At 36.8% G+C, this 20,091-nt stretch overlaps 4 protein-coding genes across 5 annotated transcripts; 2 read left to right on the forward strand and 2 right to left on the reverse strand.

Moving 5' to 3' along the window:
• Positions 1–52: 52 nt before the first annotated feature.
• Positions 53–2,214, forward strand: CM2 (chorismate mutase 2). Of its 2 annotated transcripts, XM_086250425.1 has the most exons (6): positions 53–212; positions 381–634; positions 808–894; positions 1,003–1,146; positions 1,344–1,436; positions 1,654–2,214. In XM_086250425.1, exons 2-6 carry the CDS (start codon positions 395–397, stop codon positions 1,912–1,914), a joined length of 825 nt encoding a protein of 274 aa, XP_086106551.1. In that variant the 5' UTR covers positions 53–212; positions 381–394; the 3' UTR covers positions 1,915–2,214. The 2 variants fall into 2 exon arrangements, with proteins under 2 accessions (XP_086106551.1, XP_086106552.1); XM_086250426.1 differs by having other exon boundaries at positions 147–634.
• A 1,291-nt stretch (positions 2,215–3,505) lies between these two features.
• On the forward strand, positions 3,506–11,718 carry LOC147278370 (DNA-directed RNA polymerases IV and V subunit 2-like). The gene is made up of 8 exons (XM_086252466.1): positions 3,506–3,704; positions 5,017–5,502; positions 5,923–6,135; positions 6,366–7,261; positions 7,936–8,227; positions 8,836–9,786; positions 10,111–10,382; positions 11,127–11,718. The coding sequence occupies exons 2-8, from the start codon at positions 5,029–5,031 to the stop codon at positions 11,626–11,628; spliced, it is 3,600 nt and encodes a 1,199-aa protein (XP_086108592.1). The 5' UTR covers positions 3,506–3,704; positions 5,017–5,028; the 3' UTR covers positions 11,629–11,718.
• Positions 11,719–12,443: 725 nt separating this feature from the next.
• LOC147278371 (ATP-dependent caseinolytic (Clp) protease/crotonase family protein) lies at positions 12,444–16,486 on the reverse strand. Its single transcript, XM_086252467.1, has 14 exons — positions 16,328–16,486; positions 16,104–16,184; positions 15,911–15,979; positions 15,403–15,466; positions 14,867–14,946; positions 14,536–14,619; positions 14,313–14,397; positions 14,114–14,199; positions 13,900–14,021; positions 13,650–13,710; positions 13,246–13,344; positions 13,062–13,163; positions 12,934–12,975; positions 12,444–12,839 (listed from the first exon to the last, which is right to left on the reverse strand). The coding sequence occupies exons 1-14, from the start codon at positions 16,451–16,453 to the stop codon at positions 12,720–12,722; spliced, it is 1,221 nt and encodes a 406-aa protein (XP_086108593.1). The 5' UTR covers positions 16,454–16,486; the 3' UTR covers positions 12,444–12,719.
• Positions 16,487–17,082: 596 nt separating this feature from the next.
• Positions 17,083–19,996, reverse strand: LOC147278372 (uncharacterized). The gene is made up of 7 exons (XM_086250252.1): positions 19,688–19,996; positions 19,389–19,593; positions 19,033–19,234; positions 18,743–18,936; positions 18,286–18,439; positions 17,876–18,040; positions 17,083–17,781 (listed from the first exon to the last, which is right to left on the reverse strand). Exons 1-7 carry the CDS (start codon positions 19,857–19,859, stop codon positions 17,320–17,322), a joined length of 1,554 nt encoding a protein of 517 aa, XP_086106378.1. The 5' UTR covers positions 19,860–19,996; the 3' UTR covers positions 17,083–17,319.
• Between the last annotated feature and the right edge of the window lie 95 nt (positions 19,997–20,091).

Raw genomic sequence — 20,091 nt, forward strand, 5'->3', positions numbered from 1 at the left:
CGCTAAGCTACGCATTAACCAAAAAGTCACCGGGGCCAGGTCTCCGTGTGTATTGCGCACCCCTCCTTCCCCATCTTGTTCTGCTTTTCTGTCAACTACTCAAACTTGTCCGTTAAAAGCCATCACCTTTGCAATTCTCACTTCACAAACACATTAAAAAGCGTCCATCAGTTCCCCCTCAACAAGCAACCAAGCAAAGATTCCAAGCCAAGGTGCTTCCATTTCCTTTCTAGTCTATCCCATTTTCTGTTTGGTTCCCGAGACAAATACTAGAGAGAAAATCAAGAAAATTATTATATCCCCATTAATCCGAATCCCAAGTTGGGTTTGGTTTTGGTTTTAATTAATTGGGAGTTGTGTGATTCTTGTTTCTCTTGTAGCTAGCAATACAATTATGGCACCAGAAGCAAACTCCAAGCCCAAGAGCACTACTAGTACTACTGATCCTTTGACACTTGACAAAGTGAGAGAGGCATTGATCAGACAAGAAGACACCATCATTTTCAGGCTGATTCACAGAGCCAGCTTCCTCTTCAACTCTCCCACCTACGATGATCATAACTCTCCCTCTTTTGATTCTGCAGCTTCTCTGCTTCACTTCATTGTTAAGGAAACAGAAACCCTCCAAGCTAAGGTAAATTACAAATTACATTACATCCTCGGTTTCTTGATCATTTTGATCGTACCACGTGGGATGTCTTGTCTTTTTCTCAGATATCTTGTTGTCATTTGGGAAAATCCAAGATTCGATTGTCCTTGTGTCACTGACTAGTATTGTCTCTTCTTCTACCTGGTATGTAATTACAGGTGGGTAGATATGAAAACCCTGAAGAACTTCCCTTCTTCCCGGAGAACTTACCACCTTCAATGGTGCCACCTCGCGGCGACCCACCGGTAATTCCACATATGCTTTCATATATGCCCAGAAGGTGTTTTGTCTTTTTTTTTTTTTCCTGGAAAATTGAAACTTTTTTTTTTTTTAAATGAAAATTGTATATATAGGTATTGCATCCTGCTGCAGCTTCCATTAACATGAATGAGAAGATATGGGATATGTATTTGAACCAATTACTTCCTCTGTTTGCTGCCCCGGGTGATGATGGAAACTATGCGTCAACTGCCTTTAGTGATCTTGATTGTTTACAGGTAAAGCTATACATTAATCATTTTATATGTGTGAGTGTGACACTGTGACCTATATATATATATACATTATGCAATTGATCAGGTAGGTACTAGGTAGTGAAATTATGCTATTCATGTTTGATTGTGCAAAGTGAAACTGATATAGACTTGTATATATGTACACATATTCACAGTGAATTTATGTCTATGAACTGCAGGCCATCTCTAGAAGAATTCATTATGGATACTTTGTAGCTGAGGTTAAATTCAGGGATGCCCCTCAAGACTATGAGCCTGCAATTCGCGCTCAGGTATATAAATCAGCTATTAAATGCTAGCTAGTTTTAGTCACTGAGGTTATTTGGTTAGTGTTGTTTAGTGCTATTTTGCACTCCCAAGTTGTTTTTTGGAGTGTTATCGACTGCTTGTTGATTGCCTTTCTATCACCATTTAATTTCCCAAGTTCCTAATTGCCATTTGGGTGGAGAGGCTTTGATGAAATTGTTAGTACTGGTTCTTTAATTTCAGGACAGAGAGGGTCTGATGAAATTGTTGACATTTGTGGATGTGGAAGAGATGGTGAAGAAGAGAGTTGAGAAGAAGACGATGGTGTTTGGGCAAGAAGTGAGCCTAACTGATAACACTAGTAATGGTAAAACTGATGATGAACACAATATCAAAGGAAAATACAAGGTTGATCCGTCTGTACTTTCTCAGCTCTATGGAGAATGGATTATGCCTCTCACCAAGCTTGTTCAAGTTGAGTACCTCCTTCGCCGCCTAGACTAGATCATTCAATTAGTACCTAAGTAAAACCAAGTGTTCTAACAAATTCTTGTGATCGATGATTAAGGTTCAAATTTGAACTGTTTAGAAGATCATTCAGCCTTTGTTATATGCTGATGACATGATCGCGTAATAATAGCATTTCCGAAGCCATTATAATTCTCTCGTGTTATGTTGCGAGACTGCCAATCTAGGCCATTGTTTGAGTGGACTCTTGTTAAAATGTGTTGTTCAAATTCACATATGTAACATGCCATATATGAAGTGAGAGAACATTACTCTCCAATACCAGTTCTTGATGCATTCTTGTATGTTTGGTCTGGAGACGTATTTTCAACCGATTCATTCTGGTGGGAATTTGGTCAATTTGTCTGTAGACTGTTGAAAGAGTAAATTTTGAAGTTTTAAACTTGTAACCATGAGTTACTGGAGGTCTCACTCAGTCACTCACACAGACCCTGTCATTCATGAAGACAATCATAACTCATAAGAGACTGTCATCCATGGCGGTAACAAACACATATTCAATGTCTCCAATGAACTATGAAAAATGTGCATTCATCATTTCATCCTACTAATATTGCTTGATGTGTATAAGCGAGTCCGATCCTTTAAAGTTTAAACCATCGGTTGGACCAGGTCACGACCCAAAACATTTAGTTGGGTCGAACTGAAACTGATCCATTCGGCAACATACTGTTTATACAAGCCCAAATGAAGGTATGGGTTTGACAATTCATTGCTTGATTTGACCCCCAAGCTCAAATTGCTAAAAGAATTTTAAATAATAAAAACTTATTTAGTGTTAATCGAAAAAGAGACTTTCTTAAAGTTTATGGTATTAGCCAAGTAAGAAGGGCAGGGGGATAATGATTTGAATTTATGATAGTTCGATTCTCTTAAATGTAATAAAAGAAAAATTCTTATTTATAATTTTACTAAAAAAAAACTCATCCTCAAGTTGTATATACAAGATAAGATATCAATTACATCTTTTTCAAGTTAAAAAAAATTTAAAAACTAGAATGATTCTATTTAGTCTAACATTATTTCAACCTTATATAGTATTCTTAATTTTTTTTTCCTGATATGGTTTTCTTAAATTCATTTCTACTGTATTCTTCTCTTTATAGTATTACGTGGCATGCATATATAGGAAAAAAGTTAGCTTTATTAATCTATATTAAGTCCTTATAGTAATATAACTTCCCACCTTTCTATATTTTAACGTGATGGAGTGTATTTTTCTTAATTTTTAAATTTATATTAATAGTTTTATGCAATTATATCTTTATATATTAAACTGTTTTTAAGTGATTAGTTTGTTCAATAAAGAATATATTCGATAATATATATTTTAGTGAAGCATGTAATACTAAAGTTGTCTTATATATTTATAAAATAAAGATAAATTTTTTATTTGTTCTAGGCTTCTAGCCTTTGCTTATAGAATAATTTATCAAAACATTTGTGATGCTTCTAGATAACCTCTCAAAAAAGTATAAAAGGGAGTTTTTGGTAATTACCAAATTTATAAAAGGTTATATTTAAAAAAAGTCATGCTCAGCTCAGTACTCACTGCCCAGACGTTACACTCCAACAAGTCTTCTCTCTCTCACGTACACCAAAGAGAGAGCAGAGGCTGATTTCTCTCAACACAGTGAGAGTGAGAGTGAAAAAAAAATCCCAAAATTTCACCTGCATTGTTTGTAAACCCTAGAATTCAGAGAGCTCACTACTCTCAAAGCCAACATTTTCTACGATCAGGGGTTTAGGGCTCTATATACACTCTGGTAAGACTCGTCGTATGTCCCTCTCTATCGCTTTATTTATGCATGTATTTATTTATATATTCTTTCTCTTTTCTGTTTTCTCCATGTATTTTTCTCTTAGGAGTTAGAGTTGTTTGATGATAAAATTGGATCTTTCTGCTCCAAAGCTTTTTTTTTTTTTTTCCTGAAAATTTCTGGTGGGGTTTTATTTTCCAAGGAGTTTGTTTAGCTTGGATGAGTTTTTTGTTTTTGTTTTCTGGTTTGACTCTGAAATAGGTTTTTGTTGAAGGGTTTTACACAGAGAGTTTTTTTTTTTTTTTTTCCTATTCCTGTTTAAGTGGGAGAGTAATCCAAAGAAAACCTAAAATCCCTAAAGATGTTCATAAGTTTTGTTTAAGGGAGAAAATTTTATATAAGATAGGAAGAGGCTGGTTGGTATTTGTATTGCAGGGAAAATTTGCTGCAATGTTTGTGGGTTTTATGGAAATATGTATGATTTCAGAATGAATGAGAGTTGAGTTTGAATACTGAAGCATTTAATTAAGGTGTGAATCAGTATACACTTTCAACGTTCCTGGTAGTGTTTTCCCAAATTAAAGTTAGAAATGTCACTAAGAAACGTAGTGAATTTACCCTAGGCAGCTACCTTCATGTATAAGAGGCATTGTTATAAACATTTCTACATTTTTTTTAAGGGGAAATAATCAGTGCGTAAGGATATGTAGAACGTACATAATTATGATGTGCAGAACTGGACTAAATTATTCAATATTACGGACAACAGGATATCAAAAGAAGATGATAGTTCATATCTAACATGTATATGATGATTTGTTAAGGTTCAGGGCGCTTCTTAGCCGGGATCCAGTTCAGTGGGATATGCTGTTTGGACGGAGCTTTAAAATTTGCCAAAATGTGCCTGTTAAAGTATTCTACACCCTAAAGTCATCAACCCGTCCATGGAAAGCTTCAAAAAATACCCTGCTGTTTGAACGGTCCTTGTGGCCAATTGAACGACTAGGGATCTTGCTGAGCAGGATCCCGCTCTTGAAGGAATTTCTGCTAAGTTTAACATTTAGAGTTTTAGAAGTAGGGTTTTATAATGTAGTCTTAAAAAAAAAAAATTGTTTTTCCATGCTTTCTGTATGTTGTTTCGCATATTATTATTGAAAACGTGCTGTTGTTGTGTGGGCCCAAGAGATTTTCAAATGATTCCTATGTCCTTTTTCCATTGGTTTTTCTGCAACCAATTGGGGCATTACGGTTGATAATTTGATTGCTAAATTGATATTATATATATCGTTTGTCTTCTTGTCCTCTGCTCTGTTGACAGATTTTGAATCCAATGGGGGCGTCATCGGATGCCAAGGGAGATATAGGTATGAGTAGCAAGGGAGAAAGTTTTTCAAATGGGGTTGACATGGATATTGATGATGATGAATTTGATGATTCAACTAGCATACACGATCTAGGAGAAGTGTTTCTGAAGAATTTCTGTAAGGAGGCATCAATGTCATTCTTCAACGAGTATGGACTCATTAGTCACCAAATAAACTCATACAATGACTTCATTAAGAATGGTATACAAAGAGTCTTTGATTCTTTTGATGAGATTATTGTTGAGCCTGGCTATGACCCATCAAAGAAAGGAGAGGGTGAGTGGCGACGTGCTTCCGTGAGGTTTGGGAAAGTTACCCTTGATCGGCCAAGTTTCTGGGGTGGTTCTGACAATGAGAAGGAGTATAATATGTTGCCTAGGCATGCTCGGCTTCAAAACATGACATACTCATCCAGGATGAAAGTGAATATTACTGTTGAGGTAAATAAAATTGATAACTAGTTTCAGTAAATGCATGCAATTTTACTTGATCTTAGTCGGATTAGGTTATAAATGTTTAAATTAGTGCAGTTTTCTTGTCTTATGCTGACAAGTCTGACATATTTGTTTATGCTATAGATGGTCCACTTACCTAGCCAGCGTTCCAAGTTTTGCATTTACATGTGCATTTGCATTTGACATGCATTGTGAACCCTTTTAGAGTACAACTAAAATTACTAAACATGATGCTGTAGTTTGGCACACACGTGCACACACATATCTAATATTATATTATATGATGGGTGTTTTGCTGTGTAGTTTCTCTGTTGAAACCAACTGGGAAAAATATTTATCTTAAAAGATTTCTTTTTATTTCAAAACTTCATCACATCTAATATATGGATATTTATAATCTACCAGGTATATACTCAAAATCTGACCAGTAGTGACAAGTTTAAAACTGGAAAAGAACAATATATTGACAAGAAGAGTGATAAGCCAGAAGAAAGAGAGATCATGATTGGTAGGGTCCCTGTGATGGTGAAGTCTGACTTGTGTTGGATGAAGGAAGTTGAGAAAGGTGACTGCGAGTTTGACCATGGAGGCTATTTTATAATCAAGGGTGCGGAGAAGGTGAGCTAATAAACTGCTTTAGTTTCTGTACAGTATATCTAACTCTTTATTTTTGGTTGGAAATCTCATTTTCAGAAAATCTGTGTATAGAAATGTCAGTTTACTGCTTTTCTAGTTTTTCACTTGTTCTTTTGTTATAAGGTGCCTTTAAAAACCTTGGACTCCTTTTTGCAATGTGTTATATCTTTTTATACACAATTTTGGTGACTTCTGTGCATTGTATATTGCAGACATTTATTGCACAAGAACAGAGCTGTCTGAAGAGGCTTCTCATTACAAATAATCAGGGTTTGACAGTAGCACACAGGTCAGAGGTGAAAAGGCATAGGTTAATGATTAGATTAGTAGGGGTTTCAAAACTTGAAAATATTGAAGGAGTAGAGAAAGTCCTTACTGTATACTTCATGTCGACAGAAATCCCTGTGTGGATATGGTTTTTTGCCCTTGGGGTTTCGTCAGACAGAGAAGTTATAGATCTGATTGATTATGGTACTGAAGATGCCAGCATTTCAAACATACTCTTTGCATCAATTAGTGACGCTGAGGATAAAGTAGAAAAAGTAAAAAAAGATCTTCGTAGGGGGAAGGGTGCTCTCAGCTATGTAGATGAAATCATGAAGAAAACCACATTTCCACCTGTGGAAAGCATTGAAGAGTGCATTAGCAAGTATCTTTTTCCCAATTTAAGAGGCCTAAAGCAGAAGGCCCGCTTTCTTGGGTATATGGTGAAGTCTCTTTTACAGGCCTTCACTGGCCGCAGGAAATGTGATAATAGGGATGATTTTAGAAACAAGAGGTTAGACCTGGCAGGTGAGCTTCTAGAGCGAGAGCTGAAGGCTCATATTGGACATGCACGGAGGCGCATGACAAAGGCTTTGCAGAGAGACCTTTATGGAGATCGTGTTGTACGCCCAATTGAACACTATCTAGATGCTTCTATAATCACTAATGGTCTTTCCAGAGCATTCTCAACTGGAGCGTGGTGTCATCCATTCAAAAGGATGGAGAGGATATCAGGTGTAGTGGCAACAGTTGGGCGAACAAATCCACTGCAAACGATGGTTGATATGAGGAAGACACGTCAGCAGGTTCAGTACACTGGGAAGGTGGGAGATGCCAGATACCCGTGAGTACCTTTTAACTTATTTCAACTGTTGTTTCTTACTTTCCTTGCAATAGTTTTATCCCCTTTGATGGTCAAATGAATACGGCTATAGCTTAACTGTTAGCGCTCAGCTCTTACATATTTCTTTTGTTAGCGCTCAGCTCTTACATGATTTATTGAAATGAATTAATGTACTTTGGATAGTGCGAGAGACTCTTAGAATCTTTACACATAATTATATTCCAAAACAGGAACTATTAGAGACTATTGGATAGTGCTTCTCAGGTTGAAGTTTTGTCCTCCTTTAATGCAACTGAAATAGTGAAGAGGAAGCAAGAACTTGAGTGAGACAAGAAGAGATATAAATAAAGTACCTTAAATGATGAATTGAAATAAAGAACAGATTTCTTAACCAAAAGAAATAAAGAACATATTTTGTTAAAAGTGAATTATGCTTATGATAGGGGATGGACAAGGGTTTTATCTTTCTTTTCCATTGTCCTTCTCAGATGTGTCTTGAATGTTGACTTGTGGATGCTAAAGTGATTTGGTTTCATCAGTTTATCGAGCTGTCACTTCTATAGTTTAAAGAAAAATGTATTATAATGTTTTGGTTACATCTTGGAGCCCAAATATAAACCATCTAAGATACATGCAACAGTGTAATTGTGGCTAATTGAACTTTGTTCATACAGACATCCTTCGCATTGGGGTAAGGTTTGCTTTCTATCAACCCCAGATGGTGAGAATTGTGGGCTAGTAAAAAATTTGGCCACCACTGGACTAGTAAGTACAAACATTTTGCAACCTCTAATACCCAAATTGGTGGACTGTGGCATGGAGAAATTAGTGGATGATACTTCTACTTCACTGCATGGGAAGCATAAAGTTTTTTTGAACGGGGACTGGGTTGGAGTTTGTGAAGCTTCCCTAACTTTTGTTATGGAACTAAGGAGGATGCGACGCAGAAAAATGTTGCTACATCAGGTTTTCTCTTGTTCAACCCATTGATGATTTCCAAATTTCAAATTGCCTTGGCTTTCATTGCCATGATTTATTTGTGCTGCAGTTTTTTTTTCCTTGCGCTGCAGTTTAGGCAGATAAATTGAATTATGATGTCTAAAGAATGACTTTCACAGGATACAGCCTTATATAACACTTTTAGGGGCACATGTTAACTAAATATTTTGTATTTTAGCATAACTTTTTTCTTTTTTACTTCGTCACTTCATTTCCAAGGGTATACATCATAAGTTATATGATTTGATTCACAAGAAGCCAGCCCAATGTTGGATGCTTGCCTCATCAATTTACATTTGAGTCTTTGATACTGGGTTGTTCTTTCTTACCCGTTTAACACTCCCGTCTTTCAAACAGGGATTATTTTTTTTCTTTTTCTTTGGTTTTATGAAGTTATCAACCTTTAGGTAGTGCACAAAGTTTTAATTCATCTGATATTTGCACAATGATTTTTCTTTACAAGTAAGCAAGTAGAATGCATGCTTATGATAGATGTCTCAGTTATTAGAATAAAGTATAAAATCTCTTGAAACAAAAAATAAGGTATAAAATCTCTGGTAATGATTTTGTCTTAGGTGGAAATCAAAAGAGATGAACAGCAAGGAGAAGTACGCATATTTTCTGATGCTGGAAGGATTCTACGTCCTCTATTGGTTGTTGAGAATTTGAACAAGATCAAAGCATCAAAAAGGGAAAAACATCCCTTTCAATACTTTCTCAACAAAGGTATAATTGAGCTTATTGGAGCTGAAGAAGAAGAAGATTGTCGTACTGCCTGGGGTATTGAATATCTTTTTATGGAAGACAAGGGGAATTCAGCTGTAAAGTACACACACTGTGAACTTGACATGTCATATTTATTAGGTTTAAGTTGTGGTATAATCCCATTTGCAAATCATGATCACGCAAGAAGGGTTCTCTACCAGTCTCAGAAGCACTCTCAACAAGCGATTGGGTTTTCTACAACAAATCCTAACCTCAGAGTGGATACCCTGTCTCACAGTCTACACTATCCCCAGAGGCCACTCTTTCGCACAATGACATCTGATTGTCTTGGGAAACCCGGAAACTCACTGGGCCATAACGTAATTCTTCCAAAGCCTGAATACTTTAATGGCCAGAACGCTATTGTGGCAGTCAATGTTCATCTTGGATATAACCAAGAGGATTCTATAGTGATGAACCGGGCTTCACTGGAACGTGGCATGTTTCGTTCTGAGCACATAAGAAGTTACAAAGCTGAGGTTGACAACAAAGAATCACTTGAAAAAAGGCGGAGGCCTGATGACTCTGTAAATTTTGGGAAGATACAGAGTAAATTTGGTCGTGTAGACAGCCTTGACGATGATGGTTTTCCATATATTGGTGCAAATCTGAACAGTGGTGATATTATTATTGGGAGGTGCAGTGAATCCGGAGCTGATCATAGCGTCAAACTTAAGCACACTGAAAGGGGAATGGTTCAAAAGGTTGTAGTTTCCTCTAATGATGATGGAAAGAATTTTGCAGTTGTATCTTTAAGACAGGTATGCTTTCCAGAATTATGCACTTAATTTAATACATCCATGGACATCTAATTGGATTCCTGCAAGTGCACAAATGTAGATGCATGCACACCTATGTACTTTGGGTACATAGGTGTACATGCATGTACGCCCATGTACACCTATAGATGGTTTGCGGAGAATATGTAGGATGTGCTTACAATGGAAGATGACAGCAAAATGCCTGTAATCAGCTGCAATTAAATCTGAAATTGAATAATATGATTTCAAGGGCCAGCCTATTGCTTTTACTAAGTTCACTTAAAAAAACTAGATTCCATTCACTAAAGTAATGTTTTGGTATAGGTTCGTTTTCCATGTCTTGGAGACAAGTTCTCGAGCATGCATGGGCAAAAAGGTGTGCTCGGATTTTTGGAGTCTCAAGAGAACTTCCCTTTCACAATACAGGGGATAGTCCCTGATATTGTAATTAATCCTCATGCATTTCCTTCAAGACAAACTCCTGGTCAACTCCTAGAGGCCGCTTTAGGGAAGGGGATTGCCTGTGGTGGTTCCAAGAAATATGCCACCCCTTTCTCTACTCCCTCTGTTGAAGAGATCACAGACCAACTTCATAGGTAACTCTGTCATTCTAATTCATATGACTTTCATGCTACCTTTACACCTTAAAAATTTCACTTTTCATTTCATATTTGACATATTACAGGCATCAAGTTACTTCTCAGATTCTCAGTCATGGCAGTTTCTTTTCAACTGTGTTTTCCTATGGACATGCAATTGGAAATTTAATATGTGGCTTTCTCACTTTTAAAGATGAAAAGTGGTTATTGTAAAATTTTAACAACCATACAAGATATAGTATTAATCAGAAAAAACTTCAGTCTGTTTAATAAGTATGAGTTTATAAATATTTGTTCCTGCAGTGTAAAGTCGACCAAGTTACTTAATTTGAGTTGAGTTTACTTGCATATTAAGTTCTGTGATGAGAGATTTGCTTTGTTGGATCTAGAGGAAATGTTGCTGATTCTACATGCATGGTTTGTCTGGATTTTATTGTATGTTTGTCGTCTCCACTGTGTTGTCTTGAGTATGTTTTTATGCCATTAAGACCCTGCACAACTTCTCTGCCTATGCCTATACCAGAAGGTCCAGAATGTGCTTTTATGTTGCTTAGTACTATAGTTGTGGCCCTTCACTTTTCAGTTATCGGTTCCCTTTTGGTTGAGATGTTATTGGTTGGTAGACTGCATAAAAATGTTGAAACGGAGTTTATGAGACTGTTCTCATGTTTTAGTAAATTTTGTTTCATTCTCCCTTAAATGGATTATAATTATTCATGCATTGTTTAATATTAATGACAGGGCTGGATTCTCGAGATGGGGAAATGAGAGAGTATACAATGGTCGAACTGGTGAAATGGTTCGTTCTCTCATATTTATGGGCCCAACATTCTACCAGCGTCTGATTCACATGTCTGAAGACAAAGTGAAGTTTCGGAACACTGGACCAGTCCACCCTCTCACCCGACAGCCAGTGGCGGATCGTAAACGATTTGGTGGTATCAAGTTCGGTGAGATGGAGCGTGACTGCCTTATTGCCCATGGGGCTTCTGCAAATTTGCATGAACGGCTCTTCACACTGAGTGACTCCTCAAAAATGCATATTTGCCAGAGATGCAAAAATGTGGCTATTGTGATCCAACGAACACCCGCCGGAGGCCGTAAGATCAGAGGTCCCCACTGCCGGGTATGTGATTCTGCGGATGACCTTGTCAAGGTTGATGTACCGTATGGGGCCAAGTTATTGTGGCAGGAGCTTTTCTGCATGGGCATAACTCTAAAGTTTGAAACCCGACTCTGTTGAGTGAATGAATGGTGGGTTTCGGTCTATATGTTTGTGGAACTCTGGTATTTACTGACTCATGAATATTTCAATTAGTACCCTTTAGTTTTAGTTTCAGTTTTTTTTTTTTTTTGCTAATATTTTAGCTGCAGTTGACACCTAATTGTCTTTTTAAACTCTTTTCTTAAAAAAAAAATAATAATAATAAATAAATAAATTCTCTTGAAAGATTTAGTAGTCAATATATGACCCGCCCACCCCCCTCCGGCCCTTTAAAAAAAGAAATAGGCTAAATTTCACTTTTGGTTCATGTATTTGTGTCAAGTTCTATTTAGTTCATATAATTTCAATTGTTCTTATTTTGGTTATATAGTTTATAAATCGTTATAATTCAAGGTTGTGTTAGCATTTTTGTCCCCTAATTCGTTTTGAATCACTAACGGTATGTAAAGTATATGTGATAAAAATTACAATGGTTTGTAAAATATATGACTAAATATGCAACAAATTTAATGATGTAATATACAAAAATGTTAATATGTTCTTGAATTATCTTTGTAAACTATTGAACCAAAATCAGAATAATTGAAATTATAATGGCCAAAGTGAAATTTAGCTCAAGTGAAGTTTGACCAAATAAATAACTTTATTTTTCTTTTGGTGTGCTCTTATTTAATATCTATTAGAAAGTTTATACCTCAGGACCAGAAAAAAAAAAAAAAAAGAAAGTGTAGACATACGCCATAAGTAATTTTCCTTCTTTTTTTTGCCAAGAGCAAATTTTATTTTACATTCACGTCCATTGAGAGAGAGAGAGAGAGAGAGAGAGAGAGAGAGAGGCTCTAATGCCTTCACAAAAAGTCATAAATAAATGTGATACAAATCTTATTCATTTTGTTATGTGATGCAAACCACACTTTCATGGCTATCTTAAGAGTGAAGACAACCCTTAAATTCTGTGACCATCTTCCGGATTTATAGCAAAAAAAGGCCCTATACTTTCAGATGGGGCAATGCTAGTACAAAGAAATGTGTTAAAATAATATCTAAGGAAATCATGAACAAACAGGCAATGCATAAATTTAGCCTCCTTTTTTTTATGTGAATCAGTCTCACATGAATGGCTCTCGCAAAGCTGTGGGAAGCTCCAGCTCGGGCTCGAATTCAGGAAGTGCGGAGAAATAGCAGTCGACCATATCTTTGGAAACTTCTTTTAAACTAGGAGGGTCCCACTGCAAAATTAGGATGAAATTTAATCATGATCACTGCTTGAAAAAAGACTTAAGAAGACAGTACATTTCTCAGGGCTGAAAATAGAATGGCTACCTTGGGTGCAAAGTCTTTGTCTACCAATCTTGCCCGAATACCCTACAGGCATATAGAAACAAGGGACAATGTAATAGCAGATCAAAAGATGTTCACTACATGAAAATTAGAAACCCCATGCCCCTTACCTCACAGAAGTCATTAGAGACCCGTTTTGAAATTCCATTAACAGATATACGGTATTCTCGAGCCAGACACTGATCAAGAGATTGAAATCTGCCCTCACGTATCTGAATGCACCAGTGAAAGTCAGGCAGAGTATAAAAGCAATAGAGGTGTAACTCCATAACATTCTAGGGAGTGATAACTCACAGATCGTAAAGAAACTGTCAAACTCAAAGGGGAGGCTTCTTTTAGTTTCTTGTGGGCTGTTGTGCACCATTCATCATATGAATCAGCAGCTTCCTTTTCCTGACCAATAATTATTTCCATTTCAAAGATATTTACCAAAAGTAAATTCCACAATGTATTTAAAAAATCATAATTAATATATTGGAAAACATTTGGCTTCACGCATTTTGGATAGCATTTTTGTGTTATCTTTTAAATGCATGCCTTCCAAAACACTTCTCATGACATTCCTAGACTGATATGCGATACGACCCAACCATGGGTAATATTGAAGTTGCGCTGGGTACAGACCAATAATGGCACAGTTATGTAGTCGATGATTGCCCTACAAGTTTTAATAAGGAACAAAAATATATTATGCTTACCAAAGCATCAATAATTTCCTCAACTGTGTCATGGCTGAAACATCTATCAATAACCTCAAGCCTGAGTGAACATAAAAGAATGGAGATAAAGCAAGTCAGACAAACAGGTAGATGGTATCACAAATAAGTTCTCTGTAACTGTTAAATCTTGTTGTTAATGCTGCAGTACAGAAGGACATGAACATAAATTAAGTGCAGAGTAACTGTCCACACCATAAATTCAAAATTAAAATATGTGATAAAAAATTACTTAGAGAGTATACTCCTTCTGTCTAGATAAACCAGGTCACCATATTGTGCAAGAGATGCTTCTATAACAGAAGGTTCATCTGTGATTAATTTACCCAGGCGTTCTTCAACCATAGCAAGTCTCTAGCAGAAAGAGTTTTGATGATCATCAGATGCAGATTAATGATAAAATACTTAAAAAAGAAGCAGAAGAATAAGGAGAAATGCAAACAAACTGCATTTAATGTGTAGTGCGTAGCAAGGCCACAGGCAATCATCTCTACACCATTAAGCTTGTCTCCTGTAAGAGCTAAGTATTCTCCTGCAGAAATGAAACAAATTATATATCTGGCGAATTTAATGCTTTTAGATACAGGATGTAGATGTTGAATTGTGATAAGGCTGGATATCTCAAATTTACAAAGTATAAGTTACCTAAGTAGCCAGGTAGACGTGAAAGATAATAGGAAGCCCCTGCATCAGGATGGAAACCCATCTGAGTCTCTGGATTGGCAAATACCTGCAAAAATGCAGCACAGTTAACAAGAATTAGCATAGTCTACAAGTCAGAAAATGCAGAGTTGTTCTCTTTTTCAGAAGATTGGACAACACTTCACTGAAGGCATCAAGAAGCATAAAGTAAGCAACAGTCACATACAGTTTTATCAGTCACCAAGCGGAACATTCCTGGGATTGAAATTCCAGCCCCACCTCCCATAGTGATACCATCCAATATAGCCACCTGCACAAATGCTGATTAGGTGATCATCAAAAGATCCATTTAAATTTGATATGGTATAGCCGCATAGACTACTTGCATCAGGGTAAATCCCCCTTAGAGATAGGAAACTTAAAAGGAACTTGAAAGCATATTCGGATATTCAATGCGTAAACAGTTCTTTATATTTAAAGAAACTGTAACATATGTAGTACTATGAGTATGCTACAACTCAGATTGAAAATAAAAGCACTGCTAATCTAGTACTCACATGTGGCTTCAGGTATGTTCCTTGAATATATACAAATTTATACAATGTGTCGAAAAACTTTTTACATTCCTTGGCATTCCCTGCACATTATTAATACATTAGAAAAGAAAACCAGCAATTCCATTTATGTATTTAACAATTAACACCAGAAAGAGAAAAAAGCTCCTCAAACAGGTGTGGAATGTGCATGGGCATAAAAGTGTTACAAGCAAAACCTCATGGGTGGTCTGAGTAATATGGCATCTGAAATCCGCCCAAAAAACCAACAAATAAATAAATAAACAGCTGTAGAGAATGTTCAGTATTAGAAAGTACAAATGGCATTCCCAAAAAATCAGTTTATTGCATGGAATTTTAAAGTACGTCATTATGAGCTAGAAAGAAAATATTGAAGAACTTGTTCTCGTTGTGTTATTGAAAATTCAGGAAAAACTTAAAAGCAGAGTCATAAACAAAACAATTATTCTTGAGATGATAGCTAATACCTTGAAGTAAAAGAGGTATAAAAAAATAACAAAAAGAAAAGATCGACTTGCCTTCATTCACTAGTTGATAAAGGGCAACAGCATCTGCACCAGAACAGAATGCCCTCCCACTACCCTTTACAAAATCAAGATAGCATCTCAGACAAGTGTAAACAGATTTGAAGCATCAGGTATGTTTGATTCCATGTTCAAAAAGCATTTCTGGGAGTAAATTGAAAAAAAAATGATGACGGAGGTTCATATTACACTTGATTCCAGTAACTGTAAACAGAAATTTTTTCCCAAAAATGGCTTTCTCAGAAAGATAATTAGATATTTTTCATGCATCATCATAGTTCTTCCTTAAATTCAAAATTAGGGACAGCTACATGTTCTCAAAACTAACATATTGGGCTCATAGTATGAGCTGAGCTCAAGGACCCTCCTACACCATGATTTTATAGTGTCTGATATAGTCCTTCATTCTCAGCGCATTGCAAGAAGTAAAAATAAATCTGATAAAATGAAATCATACATGCCCTCATATAAGCCCAAGAGTGAGTACGGAACAACATAATACCTTCATCAAGACAAAGCCAATATCCGGGTTATCTTCCCATGATTCATAGAGTCTCTTCAGCCGAGCTGCCTATAAACCCCAACGAAAATAAAATCTTAAAATATTTGGTATATATATACGAACTACGCAACACCATGAGCAAAAACCCAGTAAAGAAAAGCAATGAAAATGAAGAAACATCAACAGCACAAACCATAGCATTATTGAGAGCATTCAGTGCAGATGGTCTATTGAGAATGGCTGTTCTCGATTTAGCTCTTCCATCAACCATAACCTGAATTTAAATCCATAAACAGATTAAGGAATGCATTGAAACCAAACATAAATAGAATACATTTTTATAAAAAAAAAAAAGATGGTTGTTCTCCTGAAATGAAATAATTACATATATAAATAGAGAGAGAAGGAGAGAGAGACCAGGTCTTGGACATCATCATATTGGGCATAGCTTGGTTGAGCAGAAAAGCCTCTGTAATGGGAAAGAGAACTTGGTCTCTGACTCACACACCTCCTCAAGGCTTCGAAAGCTTTTGCTCTCTGCATCTTTTCTCTTTGCTAATTTTTCAGCGCTCTAGACACAGTCAGCCTCAGTTTCAGCTCACTAAGCTTAAACCCTGAAACCGTTTGTACTTTAAAGACGACAATCTCTCAACCGTTAGATTATCTGACTTTGAGAGCCTGTATGAATAAGACCATCTCCTAACCGTTCGATTGTCTGACCTCTGGTAAATGTCTGATCTTGTTTATAGGGCTAAAAGGTGGGTCGGGCCTTGAATAGCTAATCCAAGAGCCCACTATGTTCTTATAGCCTATAGGCTGAGGTCGAGGTTTGGACTGGGCCGCTTTTCATTTTATAGCTTAGGACAAGACGTTGACATTTTATATTGGCCTGCCTTGACCGACCCATTTCAACAACCGACATGAAACATTTCGTTCTAAAAAAAATATGCTTGTATTTACCCCCATTTTTGTTCACCATCCCACAACTTTAATTTTATCATTATTTATTCCTAATTCTTTTATCTTCCCCATAATTGCTTCTTCTTTTTTTTTTTTGTAAAAGTTTAAAAGTTTTGGTTGGCATAATCAACCTTCTCCCACAAAAGGAAATATTCATGTATATGTCAAGTTCAGATGACAATCAATAAGAAACATTTTAGTGACAACAAAAAGAAAAGAAAGGAAAGATTGTCTTTATTTGCTTATTTAGGTAAAGTAATGAATAACTTCCCGTTGATTTCACCATCAGAGTTTCTTATACAACTGAATTCCAATTTCCAAGTGCATCTACCCAAACTCCAAAGCACCTACATTCAGCTCTTTCATTTACATTCTATTTTCACGGCATTGTCCATTGGTTTCCAACTCTCCAAGCATACATAATTGTCAAATTCAATTTGAAGGGTTCATCAACTTGAACAATCCTGACCTTCCCCCAACTCTTCCACTGGCACAGTATATGCCGAATCCCAGTCAGCATCAAAGACTTCTTGAAGCTGAGAAACAATGGCAGGGTTGTATGTTCCAAAGCTGACACCAGCTGTTGAATAGAAGTAATCCCAGATAAGATTGCTTGTACCAATGTTGGCTCGAACATCACTTACTGCATACTTTCCATGGTTGACCCTGGTATAACCAGGATATGCATTTCCAGTATCAGTACCGTTGCCAGTAGTGGCAGGTCCTGTCAAGTTGAAACCTGGGACTATATAGTACTTGATCTCAACTTTCCCAGAACAATGGTTATACTTGGATGAAGAGCAGAGAACGTTAGAGTAGAGGAGAGATTTCAGGTAAGGATCTGTGCTGTTGATAAAATGTGCCCAGTACGCTACCAATAGCTTCACTGTTGCTTTCTTGGAGAAGACAACCTACCAATTACCATTTCATATGTTTTGTAAGTTTTTACATGGTCGAAGAAGCATGTATGCAAGAGAATAAAAAGTAATTACAGTGGAAGTTTACCTCTGATATTGCAGAGGAGAGGGATGCCCAATAAACTGTTTGCTTCATATATTGGGACTGACCAAGCCAGTCCATAGTACTAATCCTAACAGTCTCTCCAGTTCCTACAGATTTAATAGTCTCTATCCATGCCTGTTCATCAGCCTGGTACCTGCCAAATGACAGCTGAAGTCGGCGAATGCCGTCAAAATGAATGAAGAAGAAAGTTCAAAACCAAGTGAAGCACGAGAACTTCGCTTCTAGCATTTTGTGAGTTCCTTTCTGTCTTTTAATGAAAGTGTGACACCAATTTATGTCTTGAAATGAAAGGCAAGAAAATGATGACCAAATGACCTTTCCATTTAGAATTATACAACAAACACCAAACAAAAACATATCAGCAAAGAAAATGTTAGATATTGCCTAATTACCTCTGGAGGAGCAAAAGAGAGATAGCTGGATTGAGGTTGCAAATTTGAATCATTACATCCAGGAGTCTGGATTGGCAATTTGAACATATAAGGGTCTGACAGTATAGGATATCCTGCTACATTGTGAGTCTCCTCAAATCTTGGAAGAGGTGACCTGCAGTAACATAATTAAAGTTAACTGACTGCATTGTAGGAACCCAGTGTACCAATAATTTTGTTTGCATATACAGAACAAATACACCTAACCATGATTGCTCTTAAATAACCAAAACAACAAATTAATCAACTTTCAAACTATCATACTTTAACTGCAAAGGCTGACAATATCTAAGAAGCATAAGAGATAACACACATAAAAGGTAAGAAATCAATGGGTAAAGTATCCAGACACTTAAGGCAAAGATAAATGTATAGAACTAGAAATGAAGTTGGTTTCCACTACAAGCCTCAAACATACCTACACCGCTCTTTAGAATCCACGAAATGTGACCAGCAAGGAACCTGTCTATCGGTCTGCCACTGTTGATCTGTTACATTTGTCGTGTATGCTGTAGAATTAAGAGATGCAAGTTTCCATAGGTTGTCAAAGTAGGTCTCAACATTTTTGGCTATTTCTGGACAACCAACAAGATAAATTCCCAGTTCCTTCACCTGCAACCATTGAATAATAGGACATTATAACTGGAAGAGACAACTAAAGAAAGTATCAGGATAAATTTGCAAGAGTAGCAAAGTTCCCAAAAATACTTGTGTGAGAGATTTCCAGTCGTTGTTTGCGGATCCAATATACACATCTCGCTGATCTGATATCCAAACTTTGGCATGGACTATGCCTGACCCCCACCATTCACTAAGTAACAAAGTCACATTCTTTACATTGGGCCTTCCTAAAGCAAGGTTGGATGGTTCTGTGGTATAGTCAGGATATACACCTGAGTGTGATAGTAGCCTAAAAGGCCAAAAATATAATCAACAACAAAAACAAAAACAATATAGCAATCACTTCAAATACTAAAATACATAAATTAACTATCTTCAAATTCTGCTAAAACATGACATGTGGGTTCTTAGCCATGGCTTAAAATTGCAAGTTTAAGGTGTACCTGATAGTAAGATTGCGTTGAGCAGCATTGTCTAAGGCTTTATAAACAGAAGCACCTTCCTGAGCTCCAAATCTCTGCACATCCACCTTTGAGTACCCAAAATCCCCAGAGCGAGGATCTTCAGGACGCGCTTTTAGCTGCCAGTACTGAGCAATTATGTCCAGCCTCTTAGTTGAGTTACCCGCCAACCATTGAAACACATCCGCTACGCACAATTTTACAAACACCTTATGATCAAAACAAAAAATGAAAATTCTGCTTCTTTGGTTTTGATTTTTGAGTGATGAAATGTACGTTACCGGTGGAGAGGACGCCGGGGACACGCCGGAGGTCCTGCATGTCGGTGGGGATTGATTGGACCAGCCATGCTTTGCATTGGGCTGAGGATTCAGAGACTGGTAGCAGATTGACTAACACGAAGAGAGCAATCGCGATGACGACGTCGTTTCTATGACTGCTAGTGACTTTCATCTTTCTCTTAATTTATGCGTGCATCGTTGTAATTTGTATGCTGTATGTATTAATGGGTGATCGACCGCTATACATGGAACAAAGTCAAACACTGAAACTTGAAAGATAGGTAATCGAACGTTGGTTACTGTATTGATACATACGGAAATTACGATTTTGCCCCTTATCCCGTATGTATACTTCAATTGGATGCCATTTTAGTGGTCCTGTATTATTGTACTACAAGCTCCAA

The sequence above is a fragment of the Dryas octopetala genome, chromosome 7 (genome assembly GCF_963921425.1).
Source record: "Dryas octopetala chromosome 7, drDryOcto1.1, whole genome shotgun sequence".
In the NCBI taxonomy this organism is placed as follows: Eukaryota; Viridiplantae; Streptophyta; class Magnoliopsida; order Rosales; family Rosaceae; genus Dryas; species Dryas octopetala.

Coding starts and splice junctions, on each gene's coding strand:
- LOC147278370 (XM_086252466.1), top strand. CDS start 5,029: ATGGGGGCGTCATCGGATGCCAAGGGAGATATAGGTATGAGTAGCAAG. Junction 5,503..5,922: donor AAGTGAATATTACTGTTGAG/GTAAATAAAATT, acceptor ATAATCTACCAG/GTATATACTCAAAATCTGAC. Junction 9,787..10,110: donor CAGTTGTATCTTTAAGACAG/GTATGCTTTCCA, acceptor GTTTTGGTATAG/GTTCGTTTTCCATGTCTTGG.
- LOC147278371 (XM_086252467.1), bottom strand. CDS start 16,453: ATGCAGAGAGCAAAAGCTTTCGAAGCCTTGAGGAGGTGTGTGAGTCAG. Junction 14,620..14,866: donor GAACATACCTGAAGCCACAT/GTGAGTACTAGA, acceptor GCATTTGTGCAG/GTGGCTATATTGGATGGTAT. Junction 13,164..13,245: donor TGACAGTTTCTTTACGATCT/GTGAGTTATCAC, acceptor TGGTGCATTCAG/ATACGTGAGGGCAGATTTCA.
- CM2 (XM_086250425.1), top strand. CDS start 395: ATGGCACCAGAAGCAAACTCCAAGCCCAAGAGCACTACTAGTACTACT. Junction 895..1,002: donor CACCTCGCGGCGACCCACCG/GTAATTCCACAT, acceptor TTGTATATATAG/GTATTGCATCCTGCTGCAGC. Junction 1,147..1,343: donor GTGATCTTGATTGTTTACAG/GTAAAGCTATAC, acceptor TATGAACTGCAG/GCCATCTCTAGAAGAATTCA.
- LOC147278372 (XM_086250252.1), bottom strand. CDS start 19,859: ATGAAAGTCACTAGCAGTCATAGAAACGACGTCGTCATCGCGATTGCT. Junction 19,594..19,687: donor CCCCGGCGTCCTCTCCACCG/GTAACGTACATT, acceptor AATTGTGCGTAG/CGGATGTGTTTCAATGGTTG. Junction 18,440..18,742: donor GATTCTAAAGAGCGGTGTAG/GTATGTTTGAGG, acceptor ATGTTACTGCAG/GTCACCTCTTCCAAGATTTG.